At 46.6% G+C, this 16,722-nt stretch overlaps 1 protein-coding gene across 3 annotated transcripts in view; it reads left to right on the top strand.

Moving 5' to 3' along the window:
- Positions 1 to 862: 862 nt before the first annotated feature.
- The window catches only part of BICD2 (BICD cargo adaptor 2), a 98,011-nt gene continuing 82,151 nt past the window's right edge, over positions 863 to 16,722 (top strand). For all 3 annotated transcript variants that reach the window (XR_008468687.1, XM_054216113.1, XM_054216112.1), the window contains exon 1: positions 863 to 1,333. Coding sequence is in view for 2 of the 3 variants with exons in the window: in XM_054216113.1 (XP_054072088.1) it covers positions 1,094 to 1,333 (240 nt within the window). In the remaining variant the exon portion in view is untranslated. The remainder of the gene's footprint in view (positions 1,334 to 16,722) is intronic.

Below are 16,722 nucleotides of genomic sequence, written 5' to 3'. Positions count from 1 at the left end.
GGGTGGCAGCCGTCGAGGGAGAGAGAGAGAACTCCTCAGCAAACTTTCTAATTTATATTGAGTGTGCCGTTTGTGGTATGAAATAACCCTGGTGGCCAGCCTGGGTCAAATGCCCGGGTCTCGCTGCTCCTCGTCCCTGCACCTGGCAAGGCTTGAAAACACTGAGACCCTGAATCCCACATGCCACAGCTGGCTATAAAGTAAGTATTTTCACAAATTCAAACACTAGAGTCTTCTAAAAGTGCGGTTCTCCCAAGCATTAGAAGGGAAATCAAGAAGAGTCGCTCAAGCCAGGATGCTCGGGACGGCGCTGGGGAAGAGGGTCTGCTCCCCCCCCGGCGGACTGAGCACTGCTCGAAGTGGGAACGGATGTCAAACACCAGAAACAAATGCAACGCTCACAGCCCTGGCACGGGCTCGACGCCAGTGCGTGGCATGTTAACCTTCCGTTCCGTCCGTGCTGGTGGGGCCTACCACACCCTCCCTTCTGGCAACGGGAGCCATCCCGCCGCAGCCCCGTGCCTTTGACCCCACGCGTGGCTGTTGTCAGACCTCCCTGGCGCAGCCCTCGCCCTTCCATGCTCCGAGGCCTCCTGGCTCCCGCCCGTCCGGGATGCGGGGTGTTTTTGACGCCGCGGCGGCTGAAGGCCGTACCACCCCGACCCCCGGGCCCGCTCTCGCCCCGCCGCGCTGCCGCCGCCGCCCGGCAGGGGCCGCTCTCTCCCCCCGCAGGCGCCCCCGCCGCCACCGCCCATCGCGGTGCATGCTGGGAGTTGTAGTCCAGCGGGCGGAGCGCCCCAGCCGGGCGGCGGCGGACGCGGACTACCGGCCCCAGCGTGCCGCGGGGCGCCGGGCCGGCCGTTCCTTTTGAATGATTTCACTGCGGTCGGCGCTCGGGGCGAGTTCGGCGGCGGCGTGACGGGTTCGGCGGCGCAGCGCAGCTCAGCTCAGCGGGCGCGTCGCCCGTCGATGGCAGCCCCAGCCGGCTCCGCCATGGCCGCCCGCCGGCCGCGCCGCTGTTAGGAGCGGCAGACGGGCTGCGCGTTCCCCCTTTCGCCCGGCCGGCTGGGACCCGGCGGCCGCCCCCGCCGACATGTCGCTGGCCATGGAGGAGGAGGAGTACGCCAGGCTGGTGATGGAGTCGGAGCCCGAGTGGCTGCGCAGCGAGATCAAGCGGCTCTTCCAGGAGCTGGGCGAGACCACCCGGGAGAAGATCCAGGCGGCGGAGTACGGGCTGGCCGTGCTGGAGGAGAAGCAGCAGCTGAAGCAGCAGTACGAGGAGCTGGAGCTGGAGTACGAGACCATCCGCACCGAGATGGAGCAGCTGAAGGAGGTGAGGCGGCGGTGGGGGGCCCGGCGGCAGGTGCCCGCCCTGCGGGCGGTTTGGGGACGGCGGGGGCGGGACAGATGGCCATCCCCGGAGCCCGGGGGTGGTGGGCTGCGGGGCCCCGGGGCTGCTGCGGGACGGCCGGAGGGTCAGCATTCCCCCCCCGCCCCCGCCGTTTCCTCGCAGAATTTGGAGGGGGTCGACCAGGCCTCGGCCTTGCTGCAGGCTGCCCGGTTAAAGCTTCCCTCTGCAGAATGACAGCTCTCGGGGGGGGGGGGGGCGGGAAGGAAAAAAAAAAATGGAGGCTTTTCTGCCCCAGCCCCTCTGCTGCGCCAGGGGGACGTGGGAGGGAAGCTGGCAGACGCTCTGTTTTCCCTTCCCGTCCCGCTTCCCCTCGGGCTCCGCAGCGGGGAGCGGAGCAGCCGGCCCCGGGCCGCAGCGGGAGCGGAGCCTGCCGGGGAGCGGAGCCTGCCGGCCGCCCCGGGGGACAGCGGAGCGCGCCGCCGGCCCCGGGCACCGAGCGAGCGGTGCTGGGGGTCGGGGGGGGATCCGGGGTGCTGGGGGGGCCGCCACATGCCTGCTGTGGTGGTGTAGGGAGAAACCTTGCGTTGGTGTCAATGGCTCCCTGATGCGGACCACCACCGAAAGGCTATCGCGGGCTTCAGCTCACACGGCTTTGTTTTGGTGCGTTTCCCTGTTCTTGGCCTTTTTTTTTTGTTTTTCTTTAAGGGGAACTTCAGATGTAATCTGTGCAGCGGAGCGAGGTTTGTCAAATCCCCTTTTCTTAGGTCAACTGGCGCATACGTTTTTCTCGTGCAAGACCTTCCCCAGGTCTCGACCACGGGAAAAGCGCTGCCTTGGGAAGAGTCTGTGCGCAGGGCGGCACTGACTTGCCGGGATACTTGGACACATGATTAGCTCTTCTGACGAGAGCATCGCTGATCCCCTGCCAGTCTACTGCATACTGTGTGTCCCAGGGGAACTTGCTTGCCTGCCTGTACCCTTGTTATTTTGGTGGCTGTTTCCGTGCAGGCAAACCCTGCGCTGCTTTTCGACTGATTTAGGCCTTGCCTTGATGGCAAAAGATCTGATGCAGCCTATAGAGGTGAATATGAATATACGTGGATTTATTTGTCCAGTGCAAACTGTATCCGGTGGGTCTTTGGTTTAGCTCATTCAGTTGGAAATGGACTTGAAGTAACATCAAAACGTGCTATTTCAAAGGGAAAGTAAATACTTGTAAATGGACTGGCACAAATTCAATTGAGTCTGTGGACACCCTCACTTCCTGTATCCCTTGTGTTTTTTGGTCTTGTAAACAAAGCTTTATTCTGCTTTTATTATGTTAAACAAGCATAAGCAAAAGAGGTTAATTACTTTAAATTACACGGCTCTGAACTTGTTAACTAAATATGCAAGCTGAACTCGTGAACTGCTATAACTAAAGCCACTTGAGACCAACAGGGTTACGGCAGCGATGCTGTGTGAAAGTCAAGGGTACAGGCAGCCTTGAAAAGAAGGTGAGAGCCAATAGACTTGTGCTAAAGGGACAGAAAAGTCAGTAAACCCTTTTAGTGGGTGGGATGGGAGACACGGCCTCGAGGGGTGACGGGACTGGCCCAACCCCATTCAGCAAGCCAGTGCCTGACCCGTGAATGGAAGCCAGATTGCGTCAGTCACTGGTAGTGCTTGATTCACTGGGCTGCGCTGCGTACGCTTGGGCATTACATGTTTTGGCTTTCAGGTGGAAGAAGGCTTGAAGACAACTTTTTTTTCATTCTTTTAGGGCTGCAACACTTCAGAAGATTGTAAAAGAGATTTAAAAAAAAAAAAAAGAAAATGGCAGGATCGGCAATGATTCACTCCTTTTTGCTTTTAACTTTCTGAAGGATTTGCTTTGTGTGTACGTGTCCCGTTGTAATTAAGTCAAAACCTGTGAGGCAAACAATTCTGGGAATAGCTTGAGGACTCTGCTAGTTAGCCGACTAGCAGAGTAGGCTGGGGAAAATGGGGAAAAAGAAGTGCTCCTCCAGCTTTCTCGTGATGCTTGTGGAGGAATCTGGTCTGCATTAGATCTTGTAAACCCCTAGCAGATGCATGAAGCATGCTCTCAGAGGAGGAGTTTGTCTTCTTTTTTGTTTATGCAACTCCTTGCTCTTCCCAGACACAGCTAGCGGAGCCTTGCGTACAAGGCTTGCCACATGTCAAGCTCCAATCTAAAGGGACTCCACCTTGGGTTACCTGAGGTTGTTCCTGGGGAAGGCATGGGATTGATGGTGGCACGTCTGACTCGAACAGGAGTGCTTTTCCATCTCTTGCTTCTGAACTATGACTTCACGCAGCCTTTTAAAATACAGCAATTCTAGCTTCTGTAAATCTTGTTTTGTTGTTCTCTACTACATCTGGAGACCTCAGTAGTGGCACAAGGCCACGTTATGCTGAGTGCTGTGTGGACACACTGCAGTTTCCTGTCCTGCTGGGTGTTGTAGGTTTGTGTAGGTTTTAATTTGTTTAATGTTATGAAGCACCCCATATCATGGCCTTGTTCATACCGTAGGTAAATGGGCTCCAAGCGTGGTAACTTTGTAATGCAGTCTGTTGAAAGTACAGGTTTTTCTGCTCCAATAATCAGATCTTCCGTAGCTTTCTGGCCAGGCTCTCCTACCTCCCCCCATCCCTGACTGTGGCAGAATTTCATAGCCTGAACCTCCGCAGTTTTATCCCTTCAGTAAGTGCAGATGGCATCCCCGGGGTGTACCCCATTTTGTAAAGGTGTCTGTGTACACCCAGTATTTGCCATTCGGGTCCTCCTGGTGAAGCTGGGAAGCTGTTCTGTCCTTGCACTGCGGCTCCATGCCAGCCGCTCTTTACCCAGGGTCCTTGATAAATCGTCCATTTACTGGCTTGTGTGCTGACTTGATCTCATATCTTTTATGATAATTATTTGTGCTGCATTTCTTTTTTTGCTTTTGTTTGAGAGAACTAAATCTAAATACAAACCTCTCCCCAGGTACACTTATTGGTTATCTTGAATCTCACCTTTGCTTTTGTAAAAGGGAATTGATTTCAAACTTTTATAGATAAATAACACATTTTGTCGCTAGTTCAGAGAAAATAAGCTACTGGCTTTCTTGTGGTGAAGCACTACATCGCATTGTATACGTATAATTTTTATTGTTGTTTTTTCCCCTCTAGGAGATGAAGTAATAAAGAGTTGTTTCTGTAGGTTGTGTTCAACTAGTAAGTCTTCCTGCAAACCTTTGTCTGCAATGGCGCTAATTGTATAAATTGTAGGACTACCTACCTGTCTGAGCTGGGATTTCTGTACTTACGGGGAAGATATGTAGGATCAGCTCTTTGTGCGCTCCAGCTCCCAAAAGTGATTGTCTGGGGATTCGGTTACTGGCGTTCCCGATGATTTGTAGGGGAATGTGGCATGGAAGGTTAGGTTAGAAAAGGGGTTATCTGGTTTACTCGCTACTTTCAAGTTGCTTTTGAGCTGTCAGTTAGATTTATAACTGTTGGTTCAGTTATGAAACCGGTGGCTCTCAAAAGCTCCTTTCTGATTAGGTGGTTGTGTTGTATTGGTGGTTGTAGACTCGTGTTTAAATCCCTCAGAAAACATGGGTTATTATATTATGCATTATTTATTTCTGTAATAATGTAAAAGTATGCAAGTAGACTGTGGCTGTCATTAAAGTCTAAAAGCATGTGTCAGTACATCACAGTTAATGTGATGTATATGGTTTTTGAGGCGGGGGGAAGCTTACAAGGAAGCGTGGAAATGATCTGTACGTGCCTCTTGATTTCTTTGTAGGATAGCAATGGGTCTTGTTTCTTTTTTTTTTTTTTTTTTCCTGCTTTTAAGGATCATATATTGACTTTATGCCGTGACGTGAATTCTCTCTAGAGGATTCCTAGATAGACTTGGAAGCTGTTGTTGAAAGAAAAACATTCAAATGACACCTTGCTGCTCCATTTCCTCTTTAAAGTGGGGCAGTACTGCGCAACTGAGGTGATATGTCCCGCGCTGGAGTATTTGTGCTGTTTATTTGAATGCGCTGCGCAGGTGGAGTGTACAGTATCTGTGATCACCGATGGAGGTTTTGCTTTGCCTAATTCACTTAAATATGTAACAGTTAATTGGATATGTGATACTTCATCCAGACTGGTCTAACATTTTAGCTGTGCACCTTCAAAAGTGAAGGAGAAATCGTACCCTTTCCTGTGCACCTTATATAAAACTGTATACCTTCGAGAGAGACGTATAAGCTGGTTAGTGAAGTAGCAGTGATTTTCCTCACTGGATTCATCTGCTTTCAAAGCACTTTACCAGTTGTGCTGCTGTCCTGCTGTGCTCACATTGTGTGTAGGAACATGGGAGCAAAGAGGGAAGAAATGGCTGGACTAAAGTCACCGAACAAGCTAGTGGCAAACTGGGATTAACTCCTCTGTGCTCCTAGTTCAGTGCTGGATTGACCAGGTCTTTCTATTTAATCATAGTAAATAATGATATTCAGTAGTAATAACTCTTAAGGCCTCAGGTACACCTCTGCAGCCTCCTGCTAACAAATATTCAGGTGTAGTACTGATTTCTGCTGCAGGGGAAGGACCTTAATGACACTTGAGATAACCTGTAACCTTCCAGCGCTGTTAAAACCAAAAGGTTTTGTGCACAAAATGAAGGAGATGTTTTTTTAAACAGACCAGCTTAGGTGAAGTTTAATTCTGGTTATATGGTATGTAAATCTAGAATAAATATGATTACAAATTGATGTTGTGGAACTGATCCCGGTTTTGCCCATACTAATGGAAAATAGTTATATTTTTGTGAACCTGTCTTGTGGATTTAGTGGTGATTGTTAATTGGACTCCCACACCTGCCACGCTTGAAATCTAAGAAGAGAACAGAATTGTTGTCTCTAGTGTAAAATGAGTCTGAAAACTGTGGTTGGGGTAAGCAAAATACTCCTGTGTAAACTAAGCTTCTTATATTTTGATAAATCGTAGTTCATTTATGTTAAGAATAGAGCCACCTGTAACTTTAATGTGATGTCTGCAGTGGTAGAGACACTTAGTACTGTGTTTTGGAAAAGGTACTTTTCTTACAGATCCTTATTTTGGAAAAAACAAAGCCTGAAAAGTTAAACATTCCAGTTTTTCCTGCTATACTAGAAATAGTAACCTGTAAGGTTTCATGTTGCAAACTTCTTTTTCTTTGCCAGCGTTGCTTAAACTGCGTTTCTTAAAATTCATAAAAAAAACTAGTCTTAAAGTGATGACTTCAGATTATTTTCTTGTAAAATTGCTGAATTTTCTTGGGCTTTTTCTGATAAAATTCACTGTACCTTGTGTAATAGAACAGCCATGAATATTTGGATGAATAGTAAGGACCTTCTTGTGGAATTAAATTATTAAAAAAAACCCTACGTTTCCAGAGTAGTGGTTTTCCTTAAACTGCTGTAGCCTCAGCTGAGAGCTGGGTTTTACTGAAACAGGATGTTTTATTTTTGTTTTGTGATGTTTGTCTGTACCTTGGCCCAGAATGACGGCTGTCCCTGACCCTCCAGCAAACATTAATTTTTAATAATTTCTAATTTTCTACATTAGATTAAACCCAAGGTTTCATTAAACGAAAGTTAGGCAGCAGTAGTGCCATTTACTACGTATTTTTCCCTGGAAGTATGGCAGCGCTGGGTGTTTGCTGTCCTGGTGGAGGGGGATACAGTGAACTGCACTATGGAAGTGAGCCAAAACTTCCCTCTTTATTCGTTTTTCCTTTTTTTTGTTGTTTTTTGTTTGTTTGTTTGTTTGTTAGCAAATTTCTCTTTGTTTTCAAATGAGATCAGTTCCCCGATTTGGGTCACCGGTGCGCTGCATGTGGTTGTGGTGGTACCGCCTCGCTGAGAGCCTGTTGGAGCAGCCGCAAATAGGTGATGAGAAGAGCATCTTAAGCCGGGCTTCTCGCTGCTGAGCTCAACGGAGAGACTGCTGCTGTGCAGCCCGCGTGGGTCCTTCTCGTCTGCCTGCTGGGAACTGGCCGTCCTGGGGATGCCGCAGTGGCGACAGCGTTATTGTCAGGCTGGCGTTATGGTAGGGGTCTGTACTGGGACGTAGTCTCTCCTGCAACACTCTTTGTCTTTACCCAAATAAACCGTTCCTCTTAGAGGCTGACATTTGGCATCCTTCAGCGTGCAGTCCCGGCCGAGGGCACTTTCGCGCCGAGGCTCTGCATGTGGGGTGGAGAGCGCGGCGGTGGGTTCCGCGGCAGGGGGCTGATGGTCTCGGCAGGAGGAACAGGACTCCTGCATGCCGGCAGCCTCTCTCTGCAGGTGCTGCAGGGGAAGGTTTCTTCAAAGCCGTATTGCTCAGGGCTCGGGTGAACCTGGAGGGCTTCTGACAGGCACCGCTACGTGGTTGCCGGCTGCGTCCTCCTGCCTCCCCGAAGCAGAAGTTTACGCAGCCCCTGAGGTGGAAACTAAAATCCTCACCCTGACTGGAAACTGGAAGTCTCAAACCTACAACCATCAGCGTTTTGTCGCATGGGGGTTTTTGTACAGCTCTGCTATGGTGATACCTGCGGTTCACTCATTTCAAATCACAATTCTTGCTTGCTATTTCAACATCGGCTGGAACAAACTCGCTAGTTTCAGGGGTGTTAATACCCAATTTATCCCTTTGAATTTAGGACCATTTTTCTTCTAATGTGAAAGAAAATTCTAATGATTTGGAGAATTGCCTGGTTTCCCTAGGAGGGGGGCAAGTGTGTGGGAACAGCAGTTTTTAGGTCTGCGTGCTGCTCTGGAGTTAATGGATTCACCATTTCCTCTTTCGTTCTACTGTATGTGAGGTTGTGACTAATCTGTAGCAGCGTGGGGCCATAAGATGACTTCCAGAGGGTGATGCATCCTCCAGGCATTCGTTTGCTTTCTTTCTTTGCTTTTGGCAGACTGCGGAGAATTGTTTGTTCAGATCTGGTAACCCAGCAACAGAGGAATATAACGTGGGTTTGAAATATGATCCACAAAAGCTTAGCAAAGGGAAGCGACGTAAATAAACGTTGCCATCCAAATGAATGCAGGAGCCTCCATTTCAGAGAATAGCTGAAGTTTTAAGTGCAATAGCTGCAGAACTGTGACTTCTTTTCTTATTTTCCCCTTCTTCCAGCTCTTGCCTTCCTTCATCCCGCCTCCTGCTTTCCTTCCCTTCCTCTCTCCGGCTGTTTTCCCTGCTCCGGCTGAAATGCCCACCAGGCAGCGGAGCCTGCGTCCACATCCCAACTGGTGGCAGGCTCGTGCTGCAGACAGGCATCACTTTGGAGTGGGCAGACGGGACCTACCCGAAGAGTCGGCTAAAAGCCATGCTCTGTCTTGCCCGTAAAGCAGATGGGTTTGCCACCAGGGTTCGGGGGAAGCAGGGACCCGCATAATGTCTAGAGGGTCCTTGAGTCATAAAACTGCTTGGCTCTGGGGTCTGTGTGCCTGAACATGGGCCTAATTGGGAATGTGTGGCCCAAACATAGTTGAAGCGTGGTGTGGGAATGGTTTCTCTGCAGTCCTGTGGCCACGTTCGGCACTGGGCTGGGCAGCGGCAGCGCCGTATCAGGACCTGTACAGCTCTCTCTGAAATTAATGGCATGTCTGGTGGTGTGCAGCGCTCCTGCTGCATGGCCTGGCCCCTGCGCTGTGCCGCACTCCTTTGTCTCCGTACGTCTTTTGTTTTCACCCCTTAATTGCTGCCTGGATTGCAGTCTGGATCTTAGCGAGCTTACGGAGTGGTGCTGTCGGCAGCGAGGCAGTATTAAGGTAAATTCATTAGAAGTCTCTCCACGTGTCCTGTCTGTCAGCGCTGCACAGAACTGGTCCTGCGGTTTAGCTCTGGCTCCAAGGCAGGGACGTGTGTTGACCTGATGGATGAATAACCTTATTTCTTCAATATTGCTACGAACGAAAAAGATGTTTGAACTGCCATCTAACCTGCCAAAGCCAAACAAGTTTAGTTGCTTCCTATGCACAGAGAGTTTGTTACATCTGCTTTTGGTCTCTTCCCAAGGCCAGAATCCTTTTTGTTTTCAAATGATCAAGGGATGATGTTTGTTTGGAGCTTGTTCTGTTGCATGAACAGATGACTCTGAAGTAGAAGGGCTTTTCTGGCACTCCCTGCACACAGGCTGTGTGTGTTCTGGGGGAGGGATCTGGTTGTGATGCCCAGCGCGCCGGGTATGGTGACCTGTGTAGTCCAGCCCAGCTCTCTCGCTATTGCTGGAGCTCAGTAGCACGTGCCTGGCCAGGAGCAGTGAATGAAACTTTTCAACAGTAGGACGTCAGGAAGAAAACAGAGAGAATGCGTTTTTCAAGCAGTCGGTATATAATTATTTTGTGGTTATCCCAGATGTCATTTGGAGGGGGTGTTCTGGCTTTGAAATGGGAGTTGGCTATTGTAGGGTGAACGTGGCTGTCCCCGAGAGGTGATGAGCAGAAGAAAGCGGTGTCATGTAGCACGTGCCCTCAGGTTTGGTACATGCTATCAAAAGAAGATCAAGATTATTTTGCCAATACATACTTCCCTAAATAAATTTTGGTCTCTGATTGAGCTGAAATCGTTCAGCAGTGGTCCTGATCGAAACTTTTCGCTGGCAGGGTTTAATCTAGTAGCTTTCTGAGACCTGTACCTATGTGAATAAAGGCTCCAGTCTAACTCCTGTCTTAGTTCACTACGTTCAACAGCTGTGCAAGCAATCCCGCTTGGCTCTCTTTTGGTGACGCTTTCGTAAAGTGTTTGTTTTTAACCAAGAAGTGGTTAAAATCAAATATTCTCAGCTGTTTAAATCAGATAATCATTTTTCACATTAAATATTTCTCTTGAAATGAGGAACAGGGATTGATCGAGTAATTTCCAGCTCAAATTTTCTTCTGTCCCCTTCAAATCTATATAAATGTACATAATTTAACAGCTGTAATACCAATAACAGTGAGGGTTGACCTGTAACAAGAGGTGTCGTTTTTCCCTCTGTCAAATACCTATTCTTCCGTGTGGTTCCTTTTTCCCCTCCAACTTCTGTGGCTTCAGTCTCTGGCATTTCTCATTGCAAAAGTCCATTTTACACATTTGGTAATGGCTTTCATTCTGTCATTTAGCAGTACTGGGATATTCTCCCACATCTTACAGCTGCGGTGGTAGGCAGAGGGTTTTAAAGGAGAATTTGCATTTTGAGTACGGCAGCATATTTAGCGTGACAAAATGTATAAGAAAATGCAAACCTTTGTGCCCCCTCTGAAGCGTTAGTACCCTTACGAAGGCTTTGTCCTGACCTTGTTCTCTAGAAAAATACGCTGATTTTCTTTTCTTCCAATTATAATGGAATGATAAGCTTTGTGATCTTAAATAAATCTGACCGCTCTAGCTTTGGTTGGCCAGCTTTCTGGTCTAACAATATGGATGGTTGTTTTTAAATTTGAATGGCTAGTTGGTTTTTGAGGTGAATGAGACCCTGTCACGTAAAAATCTCTCTTATGTGTACGTACCAACTAAGCCTAATGTGAAAGCGGGATCTTTAGCATACTGTTTAGCTAGACGGAATCTGCATTTAAATAGTATAAATGAGTTAACTCCAAGTCCGTGAAAACCAGAACATTTTGTTAAGTTGGAAAATCCCCTTGTTATGGCAGATTTATTAGGCATTGCTTGTGTGTTTGTGGAGGCCTTTCTTTCCTGATGGGAAGGAGAATATGACTGACTTTTATTTTTTTATATATATATATATCCTCTGACTTTTGTGTCATTAGTTTTTGGTAAACGCTTCTGAATTTTTCAGTCTGCTTGTGTTAGGGTATAATGGTCTCTTCCTCCTGGTGTTTTTGTGATCAAAACCATTCCAGGTGGGCAGGAAGGTACTTACCTGTCCCCTCATCTAAACTGCAAAGGTTACAGTTACATTGAGCTGACGAGGGCAGAATTGTAATTTCCTTTTCCTAATTAGTAAGATCCCTCTGATGAATCAGATGAAGTAATATCTGATTATTCAGTTGTGATGAGATCCTCTGGGATCTCATCCTGAGGTCCTGAGACTTCAGTGGAGCAGAGACCAGTCCAATATGACTTTGTTTCACAAGCGAGTTGTGGCAGTCCTGCCGGAACTAATTGAAGCAAGAGGGACATAAGAAAACATTAAGGCTTCTGTTCTGCCATGTGCTGGGGGGGACGTGCCGAGATCTGTGCCCGCCCTTGTGCAGCAAACTTGTTCAGGGGAGACAAACGAGAGAAAGCTGCCCCTCTAGCCTCAAATACAGTTTTTCATAGACAAAATCTTGGCTTTGCACACCTGCCTATTTATTGGCAGGGTTGCCAGTCTTAAATGCCAAGATATCAGGAATTGTGCCTTAAAAAAAAAAAAAACCAACCAGTCATGCCTATGGTTTTTTTTTTTGAAGTGAAGATAGCAGAAGGAGGAATTGAGAGTTAGGTTGACTTGTTTCTTTTGTGCACCCATAGAGGCTAGAAAGTACCTGAACCGCCGTGGCATTTCACCCTTCCCCTCTCCCGAGGAGAGCAATTTCCGTGGCTCCAGTAGTTGTGTTTTAAATGCCAAATAATTTAAGACCTCTCATACTCATGAGACGGTTTTGTATTTGCATGTCTGAAGTGTTAACTGAGCATCTAACCTTGTACAGATGTTTGTACTCCTAAGCCCTTAATATAAACAAATGCATGCACAAAATCATGCCCTGAGCTCTGTAGCTGCTTTGAGTTTAATGTGAGTTAAGGCTTGTGCGCTCAAAGAGCCTTTGTTGCAACTTTTCTAAAAACAGCAGAAAAGTGTAGTCTGTGTTGTGCTCTAATTACTTACAAAATGGGAGATTTAATGGGAATGCAGACAGACCCTGAAACCTAATGACCACGACTGCAATGACCTTTCTTCCCCGCCAACAGGAAAATTATGTGCTGGCATTTCCTTGGAGCTGAGCCTCAGTGTTTGGTGGGAGAGCATGCACGCTGCAGCGGGGAAGTTCAGTGAGACACCCTCATAAATACTTGGATTTTGTTCTGCAGTTGCAGCACCAGATTTTTGTCTTGTTTTTCTCCCTCCTTTCTTTAAAATGGGTTGGGAATGTTTTATGGGCAGGAAATGGGAATGGCTGTTTTGTGAGCGCAGCTGTTTTAAATAAACTTAAACCAGTGGAAGGGTGTTGAACTCTCTCCTTTTGGAAATGGCCAAAAATTTCATGGAATTGGAGTTTTTGGAATAGCTTATTTGCTTTTTGAAACAGCAAACTCAGTTTTTAAACTGTCCTCTTGCATCCTTGGTTTACAGCATCACAAGTTTCCTGACTCCGTCAACGAGGCTATTAAGGATGTTTTCCTCATTAAATTTGTGAGAAAGTAAATTGAAGGGAAGGGATTTTAGATTTTATGCTTTACTGCTGTTTAATGCTCTTTTATGCTGTTTAATCTGAAATTAACATTCTTTTCTTCTTTAATTCTGTTTAGGGTTTGAATTTCTAATTCTTGTTACCCTTGTTGAGAAAGGAAATACATCCTGAAATTCCAAAAATCTGTTTTCAGGTAAAACTTAATGTGCTCAAGCAATTCTTGATAAAACTCCCTTAGCTACAGTCCATGAGATTAGTGCTTTCTTTCACCTTGGTGCTACAGTACAGGCAATTAAATACTGAATGGATGGACTTGGCTAATTTAACGTGAACTGCGTTGAGAAATCTCTTTGAAGACATCAAACCTAATTGTAAACACAAATTTCCCAATGACACGCAACTAACACAATGCAAATATCTGTATTACATTGGAAGCTAATAAAGTATAGATGCGTACTGAGTATCTTGCAACAGGAGGCAGCTACTTGTATTTTTAGTCCTTACTTTCAGTGGCTACATATGCATACGTCTGGCAAATTCTAGCCCTATGAGAAGACTGAAAAAGGTCAAATCTTTCTTTTTTGCATACATAGCTAAATACAAGAAGAAAAGACCTTAAATCTGCTGCTGTTTTTAAGAATGTATTTTGAAAGATGTTTATGATCTCTCACATTTTTTTATATATAATGAAAGGACGCGTAAATCATTCTCTTATGTAGATCTTGGCAGCTGCCAGTTAAGTAGGGGGAAAAGGTAAGGAGAGCAAAAATGAGATATGAGCTAGCAACTGAGCTTGTAACTGTAAATCCTTGTTTATGCTGAGCATTATCAAAACATTCCCCATGACTACCCAAGCACTGTGTTCGACAGAAACCTCTTTCCTGGAGCTGTGGGGGTGGAGGATGTTGCAGCCCTGCCTGATGATTCCCTTCCTGATTCCCTTCGCCTTCCCTCAGTCTTCTAAAGTTTTGAAAAGGGTGTTGTGTCTGGTTTCCAAATAAACTTTCCTGGAGAGTTTAATTGGATCCGTGAAAGGATTTTTGAAGGCATTCCCAAAAGTGAGTTGGGCAGTTGTAGAGCTGCCTCTCTCATTTTCTGGCTCCTAGTCATTCAATGCTTGTCATTGCACGAAGGTTTGTCCCTTCTGTTCAGATCCTTTCTGATTACAGGTGCGGAATTCAGTCTCCTAATTCAATATGCATCTTTTTGGTAATTCAGTTAGGTCTTAAAATTTCTTCGTGTTCAGAAGATAAAAGGAAATAAATGGAAAAGTCAACAGATTTTTTTTTTTTGGTATTTTTTTTTCCTCAACGGATGCTGCTTCTCTCACCCTCCTGCCTGTCCCTAGATGCATTGTGCGCTCAAGAGCCACTGTCGTCTTCATGAACTTGAAAGGGAATCTCTGAGGCTGGGGGTAATCTACGCTGGACAGGCGGGACGACTGGGTGGCGGCAGGTAGTTCTGTCTGAGCTCCACGCAAGGAGAAACTGCAGTGGTTGATCGGACAGACATCAGCCAGCTCCAGCTTCCCTCCGGCCGCCCCTCCTGTGTTCCTCTGTAAACCCAGGGGGCTTTGGTTTTGTTCTGTTACTGGTGCCGATTGTGAAATCACTGCAGTTGGAGAGCAGAGCACTTTACATAACGTTTTATAAAGTTTCTCCTTTTTCTCTTCGTGAAGGATTTTTTACTGAAAGGTCTTCAAAAGTGAAGGCTTAGAGTAAAATAAAAATTATTCAGAGTTTTATTTGAAACTTAACATTACTAATCTGTTACAAGCCAGCCATATTTTTCTTAAAATGTTACCAGTTACCATGTGTAACTGTTGCTTTCAGTTGTGTGGGTATGCCAGGTTTTGTCCTGCGTGGGTTTATTTATATAATAAACATTACATGGTAATTTCTGTATTCACTACATTAGTGTTATAGCAATGCCAGATGTACAAGTACATGCACAGTTGGCTTAAAAAGAAAACAAGCCTTGTCCCAGGCTACTTTGTCTAAAGCATAGTCAGCAGGAAGGAATGTTGTTCTGCCCAGGGTCAGGTAACGTCCGGACGGCAGAGCTGTCTCTCTCTTGTGACTATCTCTAAATACCAGCCAACTTCAAATGAAAGTTTATCTTTGCAAGATAAGTAAGTTTGTCAGTGGTGGAGAGAGAGCTGATGGTGATCTTACAGCACATTTGCATGTTAATAACTTGGTGCTTCTGCGTCTTTTCTTGAGGAAGGGATGGTTTATCGGGGTGAGCATGCTGGGTGCCGCGATGGTGAGCAGCAGCGGCACAAGAAGGGGACATTCCACCGGGAAGCTGCCGTACGCCAGCACGAAGCTGACTGACGAACTGATGAGAGGCTGTACGTTCTGTGTGAGAATAAGTGAGATTGACCTCGCGATGGCTGCAGGCTGGGGGGGATGGAACGGAGTCAGGCCATGCTGGTGAGGAGCATCCGCTGGTGGGAACGTGTCTGTGTGTCCACTGGACTCTTGTGGCTCTGGGGTGCAACTTGGGGGTTGGGATATCACATCTGCTCGCTCCCACCTGCAGCTTTGTTTGTGGCTTCGTTTCAGCCACACTTGACTCAGACATAATAGGTGAAATATAAGGCAGCTATTTTTGTAAGTTTCTTCTTTTAAGGGTAATTAGTACTTTTTTTTTTTTTTTTTTTTTGCATGAGTGCAGCCTATGTTCTCTACTGTGAGACCAATTCAGGAAGCTATTTAAAGGTCGGCTGAAGCCAAAATACCCAAATTAATCCCTGGGAAATGAGACCGCTTGCACTTAACTGGCTAAATTAGAGCAGTGTTTGGGGAGCAGGGGTGTTTTAAAACGTCCCCCCCCCTCCGCCCCTTCCCCCCATGCTGGTTACAATGAAGTCTTGTTCTAAGATCCTTCAGTAATCATAGAAATATTTTAAGAGCACATTTGAGTCACTTGGAACAAATCCAGCTGTGTAGCTGTTTAGCTCCAGCCTCTAGTGTATTTGTGTTGCTACAGAACAGTCCATAAAAAATAAAGACTGAACTACAGAACATACGTGAGTAACCACAGACACAATGTGCCATGTTTAACTTATTTTCTCTTTTGCTGTTCTTTGCCCGTAACTTATGGAGCCTTCAACTTTGGAGGCATTCAAAACCCAACTGGACAATGTCCTGAGCAACCTGCTGTGGGTGGCCCTGCTTTAAGCAGGGAAGTTGGACTAGGTGATCTCCAGAGGTCCCTTCCAGCCTCAACTATTCTGTGACTCTGTTATTCTGCTGCTTTTTAAAATACATATATATCTGTGTGTGTGTGTTTTACATACTGTGCTTTATAGTATGCCCCATGGTTTGGGATACAGTTCTGAAGTTTGAACTCATTTTTATGATTTCCCCCTTCCAGCTATTTTTAGGCAGCGAATACTTGCTGAAGGATTGAGTAGCTGAATCTAGATTTTAGCAAGTGGAGCATGTGAGCTATGTTAGTTGTTTGACTGGATTTTGGGAGGGCTAAAGGAATGCTGTCTGCTGTGACACTTGCAGCATTACCTCTTAGGAAAGGAATGCAGAGATGTGTTGCCTTCTGTCAGTGTTGGGCCTTTCACAGGCTTCGTAGTTTCATTCCTGCATTTAGGTTTTTGCAGTGATCTTACTAATAGCTCTCATGTTCAGGAGTTTTGAAGCCCTCCTCTCATATGTTCTGCGTCATTCTACCCTCTATCCTTGCAAACTGCTATTTGATTCCTAGAACGGTGTGTATGAATCATGGTCACCTTTAACTTCTGAGGGGTTCTGGGATGGGAAAAATCCTGTATTCCAGGATTAATTGTGACTCAAGTGAGCCATGGTTGTCCTCCTGGGTCCCCAGTGGAGGTAAGCACAGTGGTGAACTGGAGGGAAACTGTACCTAGGACTGTCCACGGCCAGTAGAATCAGGCTTGAAGTATGTATTTTAGCTTGTGACTCCTCCTTTCTGAATTTTGGGAGGTTTTTAGGAAGATGAGAGAGTCTGTGAGGGCTGGGATGTAGGCTTTGCGTCACGGCTGCT

The sequence above is a fragment of the Rissa tridactyla genome, chromosome 10 (assembly GCF_028500815.1).
Source record: "Rissa tridactyla isolate bRisTri1 chromosome 10, bRisTri1.patW.cur.20221130, whole genome shotgun sequence".
NCBI lineage: Eukaryota > Metazoa > Chordata > Aves > Charadriiformes > Laridae > Rissa > Rissa tridactyla.
The sequence above is the reverse complement of the archived record's forward strand: the minus strand, read 5'-3'. Positions and strand labels throughout refer to the sequence as shown.